The 24,537-nt window shown below is 43.1% G+C and overlaps 1 protein-coding gene across 1 annotated transcript; it reads right to left on the bottom strand.

The window, feature by feature from the left end:
* Nucleotides 1–209: 209 nt before the first annotated feature.
* Nucleotides 210–24,460, bottom strand: LOC124002503 (solute carrier family 2, facilitated glucose transporter member 9-like). The gene is made up of 12 exons (XM_046309933.1): nucleotides 24,265–24,460; nucleotides 19,336–19,434; nucleotides 15,972–16,132; nucleotides 9,720–9,844; nucleotides 8,747–8,892; nucleotides 6,997–7,129; nucleotides 6,565–6,752; nucleotides 4,458–4,568; nucleotides 3,726–3,827; nucleotides 3,349–3,409; nucleotides 1,613–1,740; nucleotides 210–1,106 (listed from the first exon to the last, which is right to left on the bottom strand). The coding sequence occupies exons 1-12, from the start codon at nucleotides 24,307–24,309 to the stop codon at nucleotides 855–857; spliced, it is 1,551 nt and encodes a 516-aa protein (XP_046165889.1). The 5' UTR covers nucleotides 24,310–24,460; the 3' UTR covers nucleotides 210–854.
* Nucleotides 24,461–24,537: the final 77 nt, after the last annotated feature.

Raw genomic sequence — 24,537 nt, 5'->3', positions numbered from 1 at the left:
TGGGCATTCTATGTTGTGTGTCTGGTTTGTCTATTTCTATGTTTGGCCTGATATGGTTCTCAATCAGAGGCAGGTGTTAGTCGTTGTCTCTGATTGGGAACCATATTTAGGTAGCCTGTTTTGTGTTGGGTTTTGTGGGTGATTGTCCTTAGTGTCTTGATGTCCTTGTTCTGTGTGTATGTGCACCAGTATTAGTCTGTTTCGGTTTTCGTTACGTTTATTGTTTTGTAGTGTTTGTATTTATTCCTGTTTACGTTTGTTCATTAAACATGGATCGCAATCTACACGCTGCATTTTGGTCCGACTCTCCTTCACCTAAAGAGAACCGTTACACCAAGAGCTCTTACATCAGAGGTTTTGTAGACTGACACAGGTGTCTGTAACGCATGAACACAGATTCAGAAGAAGAACGAAATGAAATACTGAACAATGAATCGAAATAGATGATTTTTTCCGTTGTCTGCACTAACTGGGCAAGGGAAAGCAAAGTCCACCAATTCCACCACATTGCTTTCACCTACTCTGTCCCACTGGGCAAAAACTGGTTGTTTCCACATCATTTCAACAAATATATTCAGTGTGATGACGTTGAATCAATGCGGGAAACTATTTGGATTTGCAAAAAGGGGATTTTGTCTTTTTTTCAACTAACTTTTAACCTAAAGCCAATATCATGGTGACATTTTATGTTGATTTCACATTGACTTCACATTAGTTGACAACTCAACTAAATGGAAATCAAAAATAGACGTTTAACTGACGTCTGTGCCCAGTGGGGTGTTTTCAGATCAGTACAGATGAAGAGACACTTTAAGACTACGGATGTCTCTCTCTCTCTCTCCCTTTCCCCTCCTCTACTTTTTATTCTCTATCACGTCGTACTCCAGGTCGACGGCACCGTAGCCGTTCATCTTGGCCAGTTTGAGGCTGTTAAAGACGCCCAGTTCGCTGCTCTCCTCCTCCAGCATGCCGTTCCTGGCCGCGAACATCTGGCTGATCTCCACAAATGTCTTGTTCTTGGTCTCGGGGACGATGAAGAAGACGTAGGCCGCCACGGCCGTGCACACGCCAAAGAACACCAGGTAGCAGTAGGCCCCTGCCGACATCTGGGGGGGGGGGGAAAGGGGGGTGTTTGTTGAATGAATTGAATGGATTATTAGAGGGAACAGTAACAGAACACGATGCGAATTGGACCTTCAGACGATGACACTTATTTAATTCAAACATTTGCTACTATTTGCTAATGGACTACTGCTATACTACTTGTATACCACTAGTATACTACTAGTACTACTGCTATACTACTTGTATACCACTAGTATACTACTAGTACTACTGCTATACTACTTGTATACCACTAGTATACTACTAGTACTACTGCTATACTACTAGTATACTACTGCTAGACTACTACTATACTGCTACTTTCCTACTACTATACTGCTAGTATACTACTACTATACTACTGTTTTACTACTACAGATGAGTTGGAGTGGAGTTCGAGGGAATAGGGAGCTGAATCGAGAGCTGTCGTGAAAAAGGCACAACTACAATGCCAACATGCAGCGGTGAAACGTGTGTACAGGAGTAATTATAGGCCAGTAGTTCTGACCTGTAGGAAGGGGAAGACAAAGCCGATGGTGAAGTTGGACAGCCAGTTGAGGCATCCAGCCACAGTGTAGGCAGCCGGACGATGGGACTGTTTAAACAGCTCTGCTGTAATCAGGAAGGGCACTCCAGCTACACAGGGACAGAGACACAATGAGACACATGGGCTGCATTTAGACAGGCAAACCCAACTCGGATCATTTGTCCATGAACAGGTCTTTTGACCAATCAGATCAACTCTGGAAAAGATCTGATGTGAAAAGATCTGATGTGATTGGCCAAAAGAACAATTAGTGGAACGAATATCAGAACACAGCCATAGTCTACAAAAGTATACTTTTCAAGCCATGATAGAATCACATCATGGGCTACTAGTTATAGTCACATGTGAAGTTGGGCAAACTACCAAACCACTGATATTGATAACAGCAAGACTTTAGAGTAAGGATAGTACACATTGAGGATTGAAACCGCCATTATATTCCCTCGGTGTAAGACAGATGTATGATCTTAATTTGATCCGTATTGTCACAGACAAATAATCCTGCAGCAACAGGATTTGAACATTTAGTCCACTATATTGCCTTGATTGGTGGTTAGGCTATTAGCTGGCCAAAAGTAGGCTACATGAAAAGTACAATATTGTTAATATAACCATGTCACGAAGCTCATCTGAAAATTCTCAGCAACAAAAGAGGGTTCAAATTAAGGTCCTACATCTGTATCTCAATATGTTAACTCTATAATATGTAGAATCTATAGACGGTTTCATTGCTCCATAATATCTCATTCATCATGGTTAGAAATTAGAGATATTATGAATGAGGAATAGTACATTAGTAAAAGCCTAATGATGAAAGTGTGAAGTTAAGTCCTCATTATTTGAGCATGATAATGACATGGGGAGAAGGCTTGATAATGTAGTCAATAAGTAGGACTCTGCAATTTGTCTACATCTGCAGTAGTGAGCTCCTTCACATTGTTTGTGCACGTTTTTGTCTCAAGGAGGCATATTCATCACACACACACAAATATTCATTATGAACAATGAGCCATTGAAAACCTAATTGCGGCAAACAGAAAATCCTCATCTGAACTTGATGTATGGATTTTGGCTGCTTGACGGATTACATGTAAACTGGTGTTGGTCTAATTCATCAGGCTTATAGCCACCATCAACATTCTAATAAACTGTTGCATTCAGCCGACGAGCCCCAAACAAATGGGTGTAAGAATGGATGTTCCTGTTACCGTGGCAGTTATGATTTCCTCATTTAGTGGATTCATGAAATACAATAGAGTAGCTATTTATGTTGGCTGCCTTTCCAAGAACACTTCTACATTCCACCACCAGAGAGCAGTGTTTCCTAGTTAGAAAATAACTGGCTGTGTCTATTGGATAAAGTGGAAAGTTCAAAGTGCTATAGGTATCCTGGAGGTTAAGAGTATTGGGTCAGCAACTGAAATGTTTCTGGTTCGAATCCCTGAGCCAACTTGGTGAGAAATCTGTTGATGTGCCCTTGAGAAAGACACTTAACCATAGTTTATCTGGATCACAGCATCTGCTAAATAACTTAAATGTACTTCTTAGAGTAGCATTATAGCCCCTTGTGCTAAAAGAGGAAGTACCCACTCTTCTATTGAGCGAGATATACATCCTGAGTATAGAACCTTGTTTTGAAGGAGAGAAACAGAGACAGAGAAAAACAAACAAGCAGACCACCAGGGTGGATGTCTTACCTGGTCCTATACAGAAGCCAGCGATGATCCCCACCACACAGGCAACACTGATGTAGTGGGACTTAATGGGCATTGAATGGAAGCATAGGACAGTCAATATCAGAGACCATAGGACAGTCATCACATTACAAATAATAATAGACTGACGGGTTACTGATTATACTCATTAAAGAGACAGTCAAAGACACAGAGACAGTAACTATCAACAAAGAGAGTCTGCACGATTCAAACGAATAGTAATGAAGATGGCATTGTTCTTCTATAAACTGACCTGAAATCAGATTTTCACTTTTCACAGAAAATGCAGAATTCCAGGTCTGGTGAACTGATCCTAGACCTGTGTCTATAGGTGAAGATTGATGGGTAGATGAACGTACCTGGAACATGAGGGAGAGTGTGATCCCTGCACAGCAAATTCCCATGAAGGTGAATCCACCAATCATCAGAGGTCTTCTGCCCAGCCGTTCAATGGTGAAGCACTGGAGGCGGGACAAAAGAGAACAAGTTACTTCTATTGGACAACAGCTTAACATGTCAATGCTACGCTTCTGCATGGGAAAAATGGCAAACTGCTACCCAGAGACTGTGTTTCTTGGAATAGCTCAGCACCCAGTAGTATGTCCACTGACCTATATGTCTCTTTAGAAACTGTAGCCATGTTCTGCACCCCAAATGACACCCTATTTCCTTTGTAGTGCACTACTTTTGACCAGGACCCAAAGGGGGATATATAGGGAATAGTGTGCCAGTTGGGACAGACACAGTCTGAACCAGAGCCATACTGTATAGAATGTATACATAATTTACTATATATAATATAGCTGTGGTTTGACTATAGTATCTCAGTGGATATATGCTGAACAGTTCCCGAGGGCCTTATAGCCAAAGTACAGGCTTGTCCAAAAGGAGTGTTGAAGTGAGTATTAACACCAGCTACCAGACAATAATAATAACACCTCAGACTAGAGTAGGCTAGCTAATGTTAGCCTGGTTAAACCAGACTGAATGCTTCACTCACCTATGAGAGCAGCTTTCAGTCTGGTGAACCAGGCTAAGCTAGCATGCTCAGCTGTTGTGCTCACACAGTAATCCAATGACAGCTTGCTTACCCCTACGCATCCAGCGATAACCTCGATGGCTCCGGTTCCAACCGTGGTGTACTGGATCTGAGGGACTGGGATACCTGCGTTCTCAAAGATGGCGTTGGTATAGAACCAGATCTGAAGAGAGAGAGAGAGAGTTGTAAGATCAGTAGGCGAACTGTGAGTAGTGAACATGTACATGGTTGAATACACATACTGTAGGGCTACATCTTTGTTGCGTTGTTCTTTGAATACTCCGTTGTTCAGTGTTCTGGGCTGTACAGCGCTCACATGATCATCATCGACAGCAACATTAGTAACTGAGTGTACATATTAAACACGACCGTCTGTTTTAACCTGGCTAAACAAATATGCAACGTTCAGCTAACGGTCATTTATAAAGCTCTTATTCTTCATGGCTGATTCATCATAATTGCCGTCACAACCATCCTAAATCCCATCTGTCAAATCAGATATATTTAATAAATGCTGTAGTCCAACATGTCAACGTTGGCTTATAGTATTCCCAGTGAGATGAATGAATGTCCTTCTCATTCGTCATACTTCACTACAACAACACACATCCTCTAATACGGACAAGATCAGGAAAAGTAGATGAAATGGACACATATAGTTGGTTTCAGTAACCATCCATACACATACATCAATATTTCCACACACTCATGGAAATATGTCACATCCACACATGGTATTTGGCCGTCCTTGTGTAGAATTCTGAATGGACTTCTAGAATCTAGTATTACCAAGCAGGAAATGGGTTGCAAAGACCTCATCGGAATTCTAAAAGGTGGACATTGGGATTCTTTGATATCAGATTAGAGCTTTTGTGCTCCGTGTCTGGAGCAGCTGCGACAGTATAAAGCAGTATAGCGTGGCCGTGCTGTGAAATGGGATCAGCATGAGACCATGTACACGAGTGCTTATCCACATGGTGCTGAAGGGCCAAGAGCCCATGTCACTAGGACAAGTGTGTGTGGGGATCCATAAGGATGTGTGTGTGTGTGTCTAGGGTGTATTGTACAGTAATGAAGACCAGTGTGTGTGTGTGTCAAGGGTGTATTGTACAGTAATAAGGACCTGTGTGTGTGTGTGTGTGTGTGTGTGTGTGTGTGTGTGTGTGTGTGTGTGTGTGTGTGTGTGTGTGTGTGTGTGTGTGTGTGTGTGTGTGTGTGTGTGTGTGTGTGTGTGTGTGTGTGTGTGTGTGTCTAGGGTGTATTGTACAGTAATGAGGACCAGCATGTGTGTGTCTAGGGTGTATTGTACAGTAATGAGGACCAGTGTGTGTGTGTGTGTCTAGGGTGTATTGTACAGTAATGAGGACCAGCATGTGTGTGTCTAGGGTGTATTGTACAGTAATGAGGATCAGTGTGTGTTTGTGTCAAGGGTGTATTGTACAGTAATGAGGACCTGTGTGTGTGTGTGTGTGTGTGTGTGTGTGTGTGTGTGTGTGTGTGTGTGTGTGTGTGTGTGTGTGTGTGTGTGTGTGTGTGTGTGTGTGTGTGTGTGTGTCTAGGGTGTATTGTACAGTAATGAGGACCTGTGTGTGTGTGTGTGTGTGTGTGTGTGTGTGTGTGTGTGTGTGTGTGTGTGTGTGTGTGTGTGTGTGTGTGTGTGTGTGTGTGTGTGTGTGTGTGTGTGTGTGTGTGTGTTGTACAGTAATGAGGACCTGTGTGTGTGTGTGTGTGTGTTGTACAGTAATGAGGACCTGTGTGTGTGTGTGTGTGTGTGTGTGTGTGTGTGTGTGTGTGTGTGTGTGTGTGTGTGTGTGTGTGTGTGTGTGTGTGTGTGTGTGTGTGTGTGTGTGTGTGTGTGTGTGTGTGTGTGTGTGTGTGTGTGTGTGTGTGTGTGTCTAGGGTGTATTGTACAGTAATGAGGCGTGCCCCTGCTTTGTCACTCAGCACCAGTGGTTCTAAGTTAAGTGAGGCTCTAATATATAGTGGTGGTGGTGATAGGGGCATATAGTGTATCCACACACACAGGGACACACACTCTCCTGCATGTATGCATGAATATATGGACACACACACACACACACACACACACACACACACACACACACACACACACACACACACACACACACACACACACACACACACACACACACACCCACCGCGTCGATACCGGACAGCTGCATGCCGATATTGACCACCACTATAGTGATGACCTGCCAGCGGACGCTCCGGTCCTTCAGCAGACCGATGACCGACACGGTCTGGACCGAGGACATGGACCGCTGCTCCTCCTGCATCTCCTCGATCTCTGCCTGGATGTTCACTTTGGACCGGTACCACTTCAGAGCTGGGGAGAGAATTTCACTTTACTAGACTGGTGAGTACAGCTAGGATTGTATACAGTATGGACAGTATTGAAATACTAGTCTTTGTTGTATTGGTCTGTGGTCACAGCTCCCCCCCCCCCCCCAAATAATACTCCTTACAATAGCAATTCAGGTCTTTAAGGTCTTTTACAGTCTACTCTATATGCCAAGAAAAGAAATAAAGAACTATCAACTATATCCTCCTAATGGACGGAGCCTCCTCACCTGTGATGGTGGCGTGGACATTCCTCTTCTCTATGAGCAGGTACCGCGGGCTCTCTGGGAACCATGGCAACAGCATTAGCTGGAACATTGTGGGGATCACCACCAGAGACAGGAAGAGGGGCCAGTGCTCTTCCTGTTGAGGGGTTAGAGGCCAAAGGATATAGGGTCAGCAAGAGGTCAATATGAGTTTGATATCATTAAAACAATTATATGACAAAGTTTGAAAGAAGGTAGAAACTCTCTGGTATAAAATTCAGCCAAATAGTGTGCTGAATGGAGATGATCGTAAAAGATGAGTCTACCACGTGGGTCGATACTACTGACTGATCTGATTACTGTAGAACTGGGACACACTGCAAATATATTCAGATTCCTTGATAGTTCCGCCTTGAGAGGAGGATAGCATTTCTCCCAAGGTCTGAAATAAAATGAATGTCACATACTCCTCTCTCATTGCAGTGTACTTTTAATATACCTCCAATGTTTAGGCTTTACCAGCACGTCACAGGGTGAGTTTATTCTGTCAAACTCTGAGCAGTTGATTTGGGCCCGGTACAGGGCCCGGAAAGTTTGGGGGGGGGGGGGGGTACTCCCCCCCACATTTATTTATAAATAAATAGGTCAGAAAATAGAGTGACATGTCATTTGAAAGACATAGACATTGCGGTTTTGGAAATGGAATTAAAATATTACTGCTGGCAATGTCATAAGAATCTCCCCCCCCCCCCCACCACCGCCCCACCATAAAGGCCATATATCATGGATATATTCATAGAGTATGCAATGTAGATCAAGTCATCAAAAGTGTGAACATTTAGTATGCATGGGAAGGGTACACCCTGATGGTCAATGTAAAGCAATGAATTTCTTTCTCCATCCACATGACCTTGTATGCATCCTCCACATGCATCCTTTAACTCTCACTCATTTACAATAGGACAAGTGAATGGGATAATAAGTCAGTTTCTTCACTTGTTTGCGTCTTATTTTTGAACTAAGATTAGAAAATCCATTCAGCCATTTTGGAACAGTGACTCGCTACCCTAACCAGACGCAACTGGTTTCATGTGGCCATGAGACGTCATGTGTTCTCGTATCTAGTGGACGAACTAGGAATCAGACAGAGGATATGTTTACATCAATGGCTAGGTAGAGACATCATCTTTCTCTTCCTATGCGTATAATTCTTGTAATACGAAAAATGAAAGCATGGAACTTTGCACAAGCCTTATGCTTTTAAAATGGCTGTTTTCCTATGGAAATGTGTACATGTTTAGAGTGCCACCATTACTTAAAATATATACATGTTTTGGGGGGAATAGTAAATGGTGACATATTTTATTTCAAACCTAGACTTTAAAAAGGTCTTATTCCCCTTCCCCCCCTCCGTGAAGAACTAATCAACAACAACAATCTGTGCATTTCACGGGTTTTAGGCCTGCTGCATCTCAGGCTCTGTTTTAGTCACATTATTCACCTTTATCAGAATCCCACAGTTCTTACCTTTGTAACAGTACCAAGCATGTGTTTGTAGGACTTATAGTTTGGAAACCGAAATACACTTTGTGAACGTAGTGTACAATATTATGCGGGGTTTAGAAAATGCCACCAGAGGGCGTCAGAGTTTAAGAGGTTACGTTTCATTTTGTCTTTACCTCACCAAAAGTTCTTTATCTATTTACGCCAAAGAAAAGACCAACAAAGAAGCTTAACTATGAACTAAGATATTAAGGAGAAGATTTTACTGCACCTTTCCCAGTAGTTCATGTAGCCCCAGGATCTGAGCGATGAAGACTCCTAGACAGATAAAGATGCTAGGCACGAGGCCCAGGAAGCCTCGCAGGTTCTTAGGTGCTATCTCCCCAAGATACATTGGCACCACACTCAGAGAGATACCTGGTGGGAAGGGAACAGAGGTGAGAGGTCATAGAGGTTCTTCGGTGCTATCACCCCCAGGTACATAGGTAACACACAGAGAGATACCTGGAGGGAGGGGGATATGGACATTACACAGATCAGATTCAGCATTAGCAGTTAACCTTACAGCTAGCATTGTTGCTGATAAGAGCTGATGATGTGTTGTAGAGCAACAGAAAGAAGACCTGATTCATTCAGATAAGAAAAACACAACACAGAAATGCATACATCAAATGTGTTTATTTAAAGCCCTTTACTTCAGCAGAAACCCAGCCTAAAACTCCAAAAACCAAGCAATGCAGATGTAGAAGCACCGTGGCTAGGAAAAACTCCCTAGAAATGCAGGAACCTAGGAAGAAACCTAGAGAGGAACCAGGCTCTGAGGGGTGGCCAGTCCTCTTCTGGCTGTGCCGGGTGGAGATTATAAGAATACATGGCCACTATGGCCAGATTGTTCTTCAAGATGTTCAAACATTCATAGATGACCACCAGGGTCAGATAATAATCATAGTGGTTACAGGAGGTGCAACAGGTCAGCACCTCAGGTGTAAATGTCAGTTGGCTTTTCATAGCCGAGCATTCAGAGGTTGAGACAGCAGGTGCGGTAGAGAGAGACCGAGAGAGATAGAGTACTTGCGTCAGGTGTCAAGTTACGTACAGTATGTGCTATGAATGCCTTATGATTACCCACTCAAATAGTGTTTCCTAATCCTTACTCAACATGTTAAGGAAGGTAGGACATCATGGTATTATTCTGTTTGACTTGATTTTGATTTGATTTGATTTATTATCTGTTACTGCATTACCTGAGTGTACCCCTGTGATGAAGCGTCCAACAATGATCATCTCTGGAGAGCCGAAGGTCCTGCTGAAGCCCATGAAGGCTCCACCTATAAACACCAGACATGTGATTCTCACCAGGGTGCCTTTCCTGTAGACAGCAGAACAGTCAGCCTGAGAAACCTTCTACAAACCTTAAACAAACCATAGGCTTCTACATACTGGAAGTCCAATATTCTCAAACACAGAATTTAAATGTAAGACTTTCGTAATACGAAGAGACGTAGCCTAAGTATGCATAAATGTCTGAATGATTTCCAACATATATACTTTTCCACAGAGTAAATCAATAGTTTTCGATGTTTGACCAGTTTTCCATTGACTTCCCTTTTCCTTTTCCCCATTTTTGCAAAAATCTTAATCAAAATCCAGTTCTCAGTGGAGGATCTCAAACCCCTTGGCATTTTCTTTGATGCAGCAAAGATGCACACCATGAACTTTTTCCACATTTTGCTGCCTTAAAATTACATCTAAAAAGGGATTCGATTATTTTTCTTCCATACACATCTAAACAACTTACTCCACATTTTAAAAGTCAGAGAAAGTTATAGAACATTTTCCAAATTAGGAAAATATTAAATATCATAAATTGATAAGTCTCCATCCCCCTGAGAAAATACTTGGTGGAAGGACCTTTGTGTTGATGGAATTTATATGAATGACTAGAATATTCCACCCTGAAGCCATATCTACCCTGAAGCCATATAATCGTATGAAATTGGTTAGAATCATGTATAACCATAGTTTGTACAATATGTCTAGTCTGTACAATATGTCTATAATAGTATCTTAAAAACCGACTGTTTGAGCAAGATTCGGTGCCGACCTTGGCTGGGGCTACTGAGAGTACTTCCCAGGGTCTCGGTCTGCCTATCTTGAGGGAGGATGGGGAGTAAGTCTCACGGAATCCCCTAATCTTTGTTGGCTGGGTAGCAGGACATTGTGTGCTAACGTTAGTGTGAATGTGTGCCCGTATGTTTGTGTGAATGTGTGTGCGTGAATTGTTTTGTACAACAGACCAGAACGTTCCCGTGAAAAACTACTTTAGCTGGGCCTCTGTCTGCTTCATTTCAATCAGTATCTTACAAATCCTGATCTAGCAGACTGAGTAGTTTGATTGAATTGGTTTATGAACATGGAGAACATAATTCTCTTAACAATTGGTCCTTCGAGAGCTGGATTTCAATATCTGTCCCTGCAGTCTGAAGGTACTACGCCGAAAACCGTACCGTGCGCCGAAAACCGTGCACGGGTGGGTCATTGACCAGTCAATTAAAGACCTGTCCCCTGACATTGGGGTTCTATAACAGGCCGGTACATATCTAAGGTCGGCAGAGACGGTGACGGAATCGAACCTACATTGCTTTTCCCAGTTTATGAGAAGGTCAGTAAATCTTTATTCATGAATTATGGGGAATTGACGATCTGGCTACATTCAGAAATATATTTGATTGTTTTTGTGTAGTTTAGGTGTTGATTTTAAAAATCCCACAGGTAATTCTTACATGGTGACCTATTTTTAGAATTTTGTGTAAAGAACCCTGATATACTGTAGGTAGTATTCTAGGCAATTGGAAAATAGGAATTGGGTGTAGAGCCACCTAGGCAGCAGGAGAAGGGGGTCCGTAATGACCCAAAGTATCTGTGGCCACCACCAATAAACTGTCTAATGTTGAGACCTAACCGCTAAATTGGTTAAGATACATTAGCCGGTCTAACATACTAAGATCTAACAGAAATTGATCTGGAGTATATTAGCAGAAAGATGAGAGTCAGATCTACGCACATCTAGGTCTGATTATCCAACGAAGAAGGGAAGCCTAATATAGCGGAGGGAGATACGAGATATTAACGTCAAAAGAACAAGCATCAATAGACAAATAGGCTGCTGACTAGGGACCCCTGGAAAATAGCTAATAGGTTGTAATACGGGTCAGACCTAATGTCACGTTCTGACCATCGGTCTTGTGTGTTTTCCTTGTTTTAGTGTTGGTCAGGACGTGAGCTGGGTGGGCATTCTATGTTGTGTGTCTAGTTTGTCTGTTTCTGTGTTTGGCCTAGTATGGTTCTCAATCAGAGGAAGGTGTTAGTCGTTGTCTCTGATTGGGAACCATATTTAGGTAGCCTGTTTTGTGTTGGGTTTTGTGGGTGATTATTTCCGTGTCTGTGTTTGTTTCACCACACAGGACTGTTTCGGTTTTCACATTTATTGTTTTGTATATTTGTAGTGTTTCTCGGTATTCGTCTTGATTAAAGATGTTTAACCCTAACCACGCTGCGTTTTGGTCCGCCTCTCCTTCCCAGGAAGAAAGCCGTTACACCTAATGTGCGATCGACACCTCTATAGATAAAGTTTCAAGAAAGGAAAAACACAGATCCATAATGGCGAAGGTATCTGCACTAAACTATGTTGAGACCTAACCGTTAACTTGGCCAATATACATTAGCCGATCTAACAGTAATTGATCTAAAGTATATTAGCAGGGAGAGAGGCAAGAACTACCAGAGGTGCGCAAAATGGGTCTGACTATCCCACGAAAAGAGATACACATAGATTGTGCAGAAATAACAACTATAGTAATAGGATAATGGGAAAAAGCACATACTTAGATCATAGAAATACATACACACAGATTTTGAGAATAGATATAGGAACAAGGGTTACTAACTATGGGCAGTAAATCCTCAAAGGAGGTCCCGGAATTAATGGGAGATGAGAAATATATGCAGGGAAAAGATAAGAGGAACACCTATTTTGTCCCGACATGGAGGAGTAAGTACGAATTTGACAGACGTTTAAATATAGAAAAACTGGAATCAACGATTAAACAAAGAAATAGGGTTTGTGGAGACAAGGCAGATAAACAACGGGCAAAGGGTCTAGATACAGCGAGGGTATGGTTAGCCGAGGCGAGGAAGAGAGCTGAGGGAGAAAAGAAAAAGGAAGATTCAAGTTGCCAGCAACAGAGAGCAATAACTCCCACGGCTCCTCTGGAGGTCCCTCATAAGCCTAAATTATAACCCACCCGGATAGACCAGGCGTGGAGAGAGAATCCTGATGATGAGACCGTGGTGGTGAGGAGACGGCAGCCAGTGCTTCCCGTCCCACCACCACCACCCCCATATGGGGAACCTCCTGGAGCAGAGGGAGGGGTAGAGATGGATGAGGATAGGATAGGGCTAGCTACCATAGGGAAGGTCATGAAAGATTTAACCGAACGAGGACGTAGGATGAACAAGGGGGAAAGAGGTAAGAGACAGGGCTTTACCACTCAGAAGGCTGAAGTCGCATAACCAGAGCCCAGTGAGGAGAGGAGTAGCAGAGTGGCTGGATGACGAAGATGAAAAGGAGGCTAGTCAGTATCCTCTAATTGCCTCGCCCAACCCACGGGCTGGGGGCGCAGGACAGGAACCTATTTTAGAAGTGCATAGGGCATGGACACATAGGGATGTAGAAAGAGCGGTGGAAGGAATGGTACACCCTAAAACAGGCATGGAAGGACTTAGAAGGGATCTAGAAGGTTTGACAGCCAGCTTCAAGTTCAACACAGGAGAAGTGGAGAGAGTGGTATGGCAGCTGGTGGAGAAGGACTGGGCAGCTGTACGAGGGCAATGGGTGCATAACAATATAATTACAGTGCCATGGGCGGCAGAAGGCGATTACGTTGTTAAAATGACAGAATTATATAATAATTTGAGGGATTATTACCACAGACACGCAGACCTTCTCTAAGGTTTCTGAATGCAGGCAGGGAGATGGTGAGCTCACCGGTCAGTCCTGAGAGAGGCTGAAGGATGTGTTTAACACCGACAGTGGTTTAACAGAGCCCCCCATAGCAGATGGTTTTAACACTGCATATCACCAGCAGCTGAAGAAAGCTTTCCTGGGGGGGGACTAGCAGAACTGGGGGAAGTGAAAAGATATGCAATTCATTATGAACAGCACGGTAAAAGCGAGGAGACTAAGAAGAAGCTGAAAGGGGCAGAATACTTGATGGCCACTCGGGGTGAGATAGCCAGTAAGGGCTCTGACAGAAAGGGATGGAAGGCTAACAGAAGAGGAGATAAGGACAGAGATAGAGATCATGAAAGATGTTTTACTTGTAACGAGTCGGGTCACTTTGCTCGGGATTGCGAGTCACCATGCAGGCACTGGAAGAAAGTAGGACACAATCACAGTGACTGTCGTAATAAGAAAGATAGAAGGGACAAAATAAGCAGGCGCCCACAGCCAGAGGAGGAAGCGGAGGCGTGACTAGATTCAGGGGCAGAGGATAGTGGTAGCGAGACAGGAGGGAGGTCTGAATAGTTGAATCGTAAAGATTATGGGATAGTTTCTGGTTATTGATTCTTGGTTTGATAGTTTAGGTAACACCAGTGAATTGGAACAGGAAGTGCAAGTATTCAAACATTATAATCTGTTTGCATTTCGTGGAACCATGTCAGGTCGGTAAAGGGGATTGCAGGTTGAGATCATTTCATTTTAAAGGGACAGTGCACATTAATCACAGTTGTGTGGTGGAGACAAATGGGGCCTGACACTGAACCCTTGCCTAGAAATTATTCAGAACAATAGGCAGAAATAGTAGCATTGACTAGTGCCTGTGAAATAAGAAAGGAGAGAAAGGTTACTGTTTACATAGACAAGCACATAGACATTTAAGACCGTACGAAGTAGCACAGATAACTCTTAAAGTAGATAAGACACTTGACAGAGAATTGTTAAAGGATAGCCATGACCGAAGGCCCCAGGGAGAATTGGACATGTAGAGAATGAAAGGGGCGTTCCTACAAGATAATGTAAGACATAAGGATAATTTACTAATCTTACCTAAGTCATTGTTTAGATATGTGGCAATATTGATACATGGGCAGAGCCATGTATCAAAGGGGGGATAGAATAGGACACTTTGTGGCCTATTGGATGATAAACGAATTTTAAAAAACTGTTTTTATAGTGTTCCCAACTTACTTGGCGGACACGATTATGGTAACTGAAATATTAGGTCAAGATATTATCCCTGGAGTTAGTTTACTAGGATCTATTTTTTTAAATAACGGATGACAGTTTAGCTAATCAGGTATCACAAATAGAAGGCCAGAGTTAGGGACCAGAACAAGTAGACATCGAAGACTGGAAGCAGCCACAGTGGGAGGGGCCATACCAAGTACTCCTGGTGACAGCCTTCGCAGTGAGAATAGCTGAAAGAGCTACCTGGGTTAATATCACACATTGCAAGAGGGTAAGACACACTGACACTTTCGAACAATCACAGAGTTAGGAGAAGAACCGAATACCAATAGGGCTCGGGGGTTACCTCTCTAACGAAGATTCCCTGACCCCGCCCTATTCTCCCTGTGTGCGTTCATGGAAGTGAAAGTATGGAATGGCCTCTAGCTGAGGATATGTTCTCCGGGAAAGGGTGGGGCTTTACAGGAGTGCTGATTGGTCTGAGCTGTCTTACTGTGGGAGCCATATTCCTAATACACCATGACACATCTGAGAATGCAGAAGGTGGTAACTTGACCCATAGTTTAGACGATGAGGATTTGGTATTAACCAAGCATAAGAGATCGGTGGATCAGTGGAGATCGGGAAGGATGTCTCAGTTGATTTCTATGTAGACCAAATAGGGTCTCTGACCCCGTGGCAGTCTAGGACTATGAGCCATTATGGAAGATATCTGTGCAGGTCCCCGTGTAGTTCATGGAAACAGGTCTTAGCCCACACAGAGAGAGAGAGAGGGCTACATAAATCCACATACCCAGTATGGAAGAAGATGAAGGTGAGAGTTTTTGACTGTAATCCTGAGCAAGGGAAATATTGCGTAAGCTATCCTTAACATTGTGACTACGCAATTGCACTGTTTGTCTACGTAAGTCGCTCTGGATAAGAGCGTCTGCTAAATGACTTAAATGTAAATGTAACCTGATTCAAGAATTCATGACATTACCCTGAAGAAGGCAAAGTGATGCCGCAACATTGGTGTTTTCTTTAACCAAATAAATGACTGGGATGTTATGCATACGGACTGTTCAACTCTATTTCCATAGCTTACAGATTTATAGTTTATTCTCTGTCAGTCAGCACCTCTACACTAAATCCTTTTCTCTGGGTGTGCGCCAGCTCATGCTTTGTATGATGTCAATGACGTTCTGTCAGTGGCGTATGTCAATTATGGCTGGAGGGGCAAGTCTAAGACTTGGGGCTGTCTTACCTTCCAAATCTGGTGACTAGTATGCCCACCGTGAGGCTGCCCACCATGCCCCCGATGGCAAACACAGACACGGTGACAGAGTAGAACAACGTAAGAGTCTTGTCGTCCAGACCCGTCCCGTTCCTTGCTACCATCGTCTGGTTATAGAATGCCTTGATGTACTGGGGAGAGGAGGAAGAGAGGGAGGAAGAGTCAAACATACCATAGATACCATGTCAAGTCAGAAGAAATTGCTAGAAGCAGACACCATTGTCTGGTTGTAAAGCTGCTTTATCAAATCAAATTTTACACAGACACATGGTTAGCAGATGTTAACGCGAGTGTAGCGAGATGCTTGTGGCTTCTAGTTCCGACAGTGCAGTAATATCTAACAAGTCATCGAACAATTCCCCAACAACTACCTAATACACACAAATCTAAAGGGGTGAATGAGAATATGTACATGTAAGTATATGGATGAGTGATGTCCGAACAGCATAGGCAAGGTGCAATAGATGGTATAAAATACAGTTTATACATATATGTTTATACATATACATATAATACACATGCATGTGCTATAAGAAATGTAAGATATGTAAACATTATTAAAGTGACATTGTTTAAAGTGACTAGTGATCCATTTATTAAATGTAGGCAGCAGCCTCTCTGAGTTAGTGATTGCTGTTTAGCAGTCTGATGGCCTTGAGATAGATTGAAAAACAGCTTCTATGTACTGAGGAAGGCGAAGAGAAGGAGAAAGGGTAGAGTGTAGATAAGTCATATCAAGACAATAGAGTCTAGAAGTGATGGGATCAACAGACAATAACCAGGCTTTTATTTTCTAACCTTTTACATGTGTCTTTTGGCATCGTTACATTTGTCTGTAGTGTTTTCATTCCCTTTTAAGAGAGATTATGAAGGGAAATCTATTTCCACTCAATTTCAGTGCAGGCACATACAGTGCATTCGGAAAGTATTCAGACCCCTTCACTTTTCCCACATTTTGTTATGATACAGCACCACAAAAGACTCGAGGGTGTAATCGCTGCCAAAGGTGCTTCAACAAAGTAATGAGTAAAGTGTCTGAATACTTATGTAAATAAGGTATTCAAGTTTTTTGTTTTTTTAATACATTTCTAAAAAACTGTTTTTGCTTTGTCATGATTTGGGTATTGTGTGTAGATTGATGAGAATTTGTATTTATTTAATCCATTTTAGAATAAGGCTGTAATGAAACAAAATGTGGAAAAAGCCAAGGGGTCTGAATACTTTCCGAATGCACTGTACGCCTGGCTATGCACCTCCTTTCCTGCCCTCTTTTTCTAATACGGGCCTCTCTCCTTCTCTAATGACGTTGTCTCTGAATCAGCGTGGTGGTACTATGATGTAATTCATTCATGTTCTCTCTGCCTCTCTCTAGCCTTAGCAGAAACAGAGCAGCAGAATACAACTCTCTCAGTGGAAGAGACAGACCTGGGTCCAAATACTATTGGAAATCATTTCAAACACGTAAGCTGGGCTTGATTGAGCTTGCCTGGCACAATGTAACCAATAGGATAGTTACAAAAGTGCTAAACTCACTCATCCGACAATCCGGGTGGACTAAAACAAGCGGGCAAAGTATTTGAAAGACATAAAATCGGATTTGAACCCAGGTCTGTGAATAGACAATGCAGTCTCGTGACAACCCATTTGGCAGGAAGGAGGGTCATTGATGGTCCTGATTCCCCACGTGACTTCCACATTAATGCCAAAAGATTGCCACTGATTTGTTGGTGAAGTGTCAGGCAGTTCTTCGGCTTGTTTTCCAGATGTGAAAGACTAGGTTGTGTTTTGGAGCCGTGCACATTTCTAATTATACTGTATGTCCACTGGGGAATTTGAAGCCAGGACAGTAAATGGAGGGAACCAGCAAATGGAGCAAGGGATTGTGTGACAGGGATGTAATCGATAAACATTCCTACAATGGTTGTAAGAAGAGGGCGTGGACAGATTTGACAATGGGATTGAAATTATAAACATTGCAATATCACTAAAGAAAACAGCCCTGTCCTCATCATCCCCATCCTCACCATCATCAACAACAACCACAAGAACAGTAACATCAGGTATCCATGAGACAGGGAGGTGGTAGCATTCTCACTCATTTCACCATGCAACGATGCGTCATGTATGGCCTGATTGGCCCCAGTGTCTGTGGGTTAGAGATGAGTATGATGCGTCTCTTCTCTAATGTCCAGGAAGCTCCGATTCAAACTACCATTAGTCAGCTCTGCAAGTAGCCTAGTGGTTCGAGCGTTGGGCCAGTAATCAAAAGGTCACTGGTTCTAATACCTGAGCCGAAAAGGTGAAACTCTACTATGGCTGACCCTGTAAAAAAAAAAGATTCCCTGCACCTATCCGGTGTGTGACAATAAAAATTAAAAATACATCCATGTGCCGAAAATGTTGCTTGCACATTTTTACTTAGACCTTTTTTTTCTAACATACTGGCCGTAACAGGAGTACATTAAAATAGTTGCTCAGCGAAACACCATATTTGGTAACGAACGCATTTTGACAGCATAGCGCTTGAAGAGCTGTCTAATGAGAGTTAGACAAGAGACACGGCATACTCATCATCTCTAACCCAGAGACACGGGGCTGTTTCAACTTCGAATACCAATAATTGCTGTGAAAATGTGCGACTATATTGTCTATGGAAGTGTACGTCAATGGCCATTGTGTGTTATGTTTTTATCACACCATTTTGTCTCCCGTAGACAAATCAATTTAGCTTATAAGATCTCTATCCAAGTCTAAGATGGAAATGCTCTGCAGGAGCAGGCCTTACAACGTCAACCGTTCCCCATTGTGGAAATAACACGGTCTAATGTGAGGCTGACTGAATTGACACAGTTCACACTGAACCGGTTCAACACAAATCTACCACAACCAGGATATCAGGGGACAAGACTCATGGATCGGCTCACGGGTGAAGTTTCCCCCCTGGGTACAGACGTATGATCAGCTTCCCCTCCCCTAATGTAAACGTTAACCAATAGTGGGGGAAATGCAAAAATGACCCCAGATCAGCAATTTCACACTACTCCCATGACTCTAGATGCGAGGAGAGTAGTAACATGGCGTGAACAGAATACTCATGGTGGTAATCCTATACAATACATATGGTGTCTTAGTTTGTGTAGCTCCTATGTTATATTCCACTAACTGCATTACATATGTACTTATAAAAAGTATAGGTCCGGTCATGGAGTCTGTATATTCATAATAGGCCTATTCCTGTTGGCTGAAATTGTATATGTTCCTGTCCACAACCATTTCAGTGCACGTAGGCCTGCAGTGTCTTACTGCATAGAGATGTTACTGTGGTGCCTCTTACCTCTGCAGGAGAGTTGACGACGGCCAGGTTGTAGCCATAGAGCATGGAGCTACCGAACGAGGCCAGGAAAGCCACGGCCAGCAGCGACTTGGTGAGAGACTAGAGGAAGGAAAAGATGACACAACATTAGGAGATGCTGTACAGGTGTAGGGTCTTCATTTGATCATCCTGTTGCTCCAGCATTATTTTCATGCTGTGAGAAACTGGTCAAATTAAGATCCTACACCTGTAGGAAGTAGGAACACTGCAAAACCTGATGAGAAACAGTCAAGACATCTGATAACATTTGGATAATTGTATCATACAATATGACCAGGGCCCAGGTTTTTTTTCTGAGCACATATACTGACCAAGAAAACCCATAGGCCCTGGTTACAGGTTATCAGGTAAAATTGGCCTTAGTTGCAGATTATCAGGTAAAACCTAGCCCTGATTACAGGTTATCAGGTAAAACTGGGCCCTAGTTACAGGTTATCAGGTAAAACTCAGGGTCCTAGTTACAGGTTATCAGGTAAAACTCAGGGTCCTAGTTACAGGTTATCAGGTAAAACTCAGGGTCCTAAATACAGGTTATCAGGTAACACTCAGGGTCCTAAATACAGGTTATGAGGTAAAACTCAGGGTCCTAAATACAGGTTAAGAGGTAAAACTCAGGGTCCTAAATACACTCTTAGAAAAAAGGGATCCAAAAGGATTATTTGGCTGTCCCAATAGGATAACCCTTTTTGGTCCCAGGTAGAACCCTTTTGTATTCCATGTAGACCCCTCTGTGGAAAGGGTCCTACATGGAGCCCAAAAGGGTTCTACCTCGAACCAAAAGGGGTTCTTCAAAGGGATCTCCAATGGGGACAGCAGAATAAGCATTTTAGGTTCTAGATAGCACAATTTCTGACCAATATATCTATGATCGTTTCATTAATAGAGTCGTGTGGTGTTGGAGAGAACAGTACAAACTGACTGTAAATACTACGAAACAGGTCATTGGGCATTTCAATGGAAAACATACATAACCATAGTTCATTATGCTTAACGATGATTTAAAATCAACCTGTCAACATAACAGCTTTCTGTGATGTACTGTACAGAACCAGTTTTCATAGGGAAGCTGACCTGAATGTAGCTTCACTACAACACTTACAGTATAGTATTATTGATATTATGAGCATTAAACTGTAGGTTACACTTCATTGATCAGCTCTGGATAAACATTTCTGCAACGCAAGCAATTATTAAGTATACAACTTTTACTAGGCTACTTTAACAACCACAACCGCTGCCACAAAATGTGTTGCTATAGCCTTGTGACAGACTTGTGACAAATCGAGTAGCTGGCTGGCATGCAAGATTTGGGTGCCGAGATTAGTGCCACTATACAATGACAGCATAGTGTATAAGGGTGTCAGAGTCCGAAATGGTTCATTTCAATTCTTCTATCGGTAGCCGGATTAGTAAGGAATTATGAGATTAGTGCATGATTTTGCATGTACAAGCATTTAATACATCATAAATAGGGTATGGGTTGGATACTGTCTGGGACAAGGAGAGCTGTACTGTACTGGACCTTGGCCAGACCTGTGTCATGGTCATTAGGCACGAAACAGAAGATAATAGATTGAAAAAGAGAGGGACAACCGGAATAAGAATACTTGTTTCTCTTTTTCGGTTGCAAAACGTTTTTATTATTCATCTGTTGCGTGCCTGAATGAATACAGCCCTGGTTAGTCAGCCTGCTGGAGCTGGTCCAACCCTCGAATCAGTTGGAAGCTACTCAGCTACCACCTGCCAAACACAGGATTACTGTACACGGTTTCAGGTGTTCGTTTTCCCCCAACCTGGTGTAGCAAGAAAAGGCTTGAGGAAATGTTTGTTTTTTAAAATCACACTACAGATAGTTGTAAAAACTATAAACATCTAGAATTGGTTATGGACAAACTTGACAGTTCAATTTTTAAAATGTCATCTAAAATGTAAAGTTGACAGAAAATCCATTTTACAAGGCCAAACTCTATTCTATTACTCAGAGTGGGACAGAATCAGAGTAGCCTACTACGACCAATAACTACCAGAATCGTTGTGTCAGCATACAAGATAACTACACAAACTTGATTGATGGCTTGCAATGGCTTCTTGATAGCTAGCCATAAGGTTGGGAGACTGGGAACCTACTGTAGCTAAAGCAAACTTCATAACATATCTAGGTGGCTAGTAGTATTACAGAGAAACAACACAAAATTAAAACTAAAAATACTAAAAATATTCTGAGGGGGCACGTGCCCCTGTGCCCCTATGGGCATGACGGCTCTGCATATACTGAGACATACTAGGCTAAGTAAAAGTACTGCGTTATTGTATTCCTAGTGGTGGTGTAGTCGTCAGGAGCCCTGCCTGAACTTATTCCCCTGTCCAGATGCTGAACTCCAGCACAGCCAGTTTAACTGACACCCCCAGTACACAGGGTCAGTAGCTGAGAGGATTTAACTACACCCTAATAACCAAACTGAACCAAACCTCATCAGGAGTACAGCAGGAAGCAACAGAAGCTGCCATATTGTTTTTGGGAAAGTCAGCTGTGGACTGTAGAATGGTCGAGTGGACAGTAGGTATGGGGGTGAATGGTCGAGTGGACTGTAGGTATGGGGGTGAATGGTCGAGTGGACTGTAGGTATGGGGGTGAATGGTCGAGTGGACTGTAGGTATGGGGGTGAATGGTCGAGTGGACTGTAGGTATGGGGGTGAATGGTCGAGTGGACTGTAGGTATGGGGGTGAATGGTCGAGTGGACTGTGGAGGTATGGGGGTGAATGGTCGAGTGGACTGTAGGTATGGGGGTGAATGGTCGAGTGGACTGTAGGTATGGGGGTGAATGGTCGAGTGGACTGTAGGTATGGGGGTGAATGGTCGGTGGACTGTAGGTGGACTGTAGGTATGGGGGTGAATGGTCGAGTGGGTACTGGACTGTAGGTATGGGGGTGAATGGTGGACTGTAGGTATGGGGGTGAATGGTCGAGTGGACTGTAGGTATGGGGGTGAATGGTCGAGTGGACTGTAGGTATGGGGGTGAATGGTCGAGTGGACTGTAGGTATGGGGGTGAATGGTCGAGTGGACTGTAGGTATGGGGGTGAATGGTCGAGTGGACTGTAGGTATGGGGGTGAATGGTCGAGTGGACTGTAGGTATGGGGGTGAATGGTCGAGTGGACTGTAGGTATGGGGGTGAATGGTCGACTGTAGGTATGGGGGTGAATGGTCGAGTGGACTGTAGGTATGGGGGTGAATGGTCGAGTGGACTGTAGGTATGGGGGTGAATGGTCGAGTGGACTGGACTGTAGGTATGGGGGTGAATGGTGGACTGAGTGGACTGTAGGTATGGGGGTGAATGGTCGAGTGGACTGTAGGTATGGGGGTGAATGGTCGAGTGGTACTGGGGGTGAGGTATGGGGGGGGTGAATGGTCGAGTGGACTGTAGGTATGGGGGTGAATGGTCGAGTGGACTGTAGGTTATGGGGGTGAATGGTCGAGTGGACTGTAGGTATGGGGGTGAATGGGGTGGACTGTAATGGTGAATGGTCGAGTGGACTGTAGGTATGGGGGTGAATGGTCGAGTGGACTGTAGGTATGGGGGTGAATGGTCGAGTGGACTGTAGGTATGGGGGTGAATGGTGGAGTGGACTGTAGGTATGGGGGTGAATGGTGGAGTGGACTGTAGGTATGGGGGTGAATGGTTGAGTGGACTGTAGGTATGGGGGTGAATGGTTGTAATAATGATCTGGATATGATAGGCTCCAACTCCACAGCAGGTGTACAGTAGTAGCCTGTAGCATGACTACAAACGCTCAAGATGTACTAATATTTCTATTGAGTGAATGAATAGATGTAAACAAAGGTACCCAGGGCCATTTTATAGTTCCGTATAGAGTTCATAGACTCAAAACATCCTGATGTAAATGTATTATTAACATAGATGAGATATGGAGATCAATCCAAAACAAAAGCTGTCCTTGTCTGAACTGCCTGTAAGGATGACTCAAACACTTTGGGGCCTCCCACTCACGTAGTTCTGAGGCTTCCTCCATCTTGCGATCATCGTAAAACAAACAGGCAGAGAAGTTAGGGTGAACAATAAAAAGCATAGTGGAGCATGGCTAGCCTAGGAACCTAATTCAATCTTCTTAAAAGGGCCAGCGGGAGAGACTAACAGACAACCACACATGAAAATGGCCGAAACGAGACAATGCAACATTGTAACATCCAATCGGTCTCTCTAGTCTTCTGACAAGTCTGGATTCAGTGGCTTGTATTGAAGTTCATAAGAGGCTTTAACGATCTTAAAAACACATATTTGTTTCCATTAAAAGTCCCAGTTACAAGGTATCCTTTGACTAAAACGTTGAAGAGGTTGCCACTTATAAGCTCAAGCTGCAGCACTTTAGATGTCCGGATGCTTTAGCTGGTCTAGATGAGCTGCATTCCTTAGAGAATTGAAAGCAGTGGCTGAGAGATGAATGCAGAGGTTTAAACCACAGAGCAGAATGCACTGTAGGCTACAACAACACATGCACAGTAATGTGTATTGGGCGAGGGTTTGAAGTCCACTACAATGGGCCAACAACGTTGCCATGCCATAATATACATTCAAAGAAATCTGAAAGTCAGCCATACTGTATATAAGACATATTTGTAGCCTCCCATATATGGCCATAAAAGGGAAATGGCAAGCATGCTTTTAAGGGCCAAAAATATATTGAAAGCCAGTTAGATCTCCAATGTGTAGTGTATCTCATATTCCTTATGAAAATGGATAAAGTGATATACTTGTCAAGAAGGCACAACTGTTAGAAAAGTGCTGAAAGAAAATCTAGTCAGTCTTTGTATGAAATAATCAAATCTAGTGGAATCAATAAGCCAATTATTAAAACAGAATCAACACTTACCCCCACACATTTCCCATCTTCTGCTAATAACACTTCCTCTGCCATCTATGAACTCATCAATAAATGCTCCCCCGGGTTTGCGGTGCGGTTTTAAGAGAAAGGAATGTTTATCCTACAATACTTTTTATACCACAGGCATCTCCATCCATGTTATTTTGGGTGGAAAGAGGCGGGTTTTGACGACTGACATACTTGAGAAGTTGTGAAACCTTCTGCCCACGAATCTGCAGAGCACAAAGCCTGCAGGTCCCGCCCAGTAGCAAACCAGCCTCC

Source organism: Oncorhynchus gorbuscha, linkage group LG18 (genome assembly GCF_021184085.1).
Source record: "Oncorhynchus gorbuscha isolate QuinsamMale2020 ecotype Even-year linkage group LG18, OgorEven_v1.0, whole genome shotgun sequence".
NCBI classification, from domain to species: Eukaryota; Metazoa; Chordata; class Actinopteri; order Salmoniformes; family Salmonidae; genus Oncorhynchus; species Oncorhynchus gorbuscha.
Note: the sequence above shows the minus strand (reverse complement) of the source record. Positions and strands in the feature narration are given on the sequence as shown.

Coding starts and splice junctions, on each gene's coding strand:
- LOC124002503 (XM_046309933.1), bottom strand. CDS start 24,309: ATGGCAGAGGAAGTGTTATTAGCAGAAGATGGGAAATGTGTGGGG. Junction 7,130..8,746: donor TACATGAACTACTGGGAAAG/GTGCAGTAAAAT, acceptor ACCCCTCAACAG/GAAGAGCACTGGCCCCTCTT. Junction 3,828..4,457: donor TTATCGCTGGATGCGTAGGG/GTAAGCAAGCTG, acceptor TCCCGCCTCCAG/TGCTTCACCATTGAACGGCT.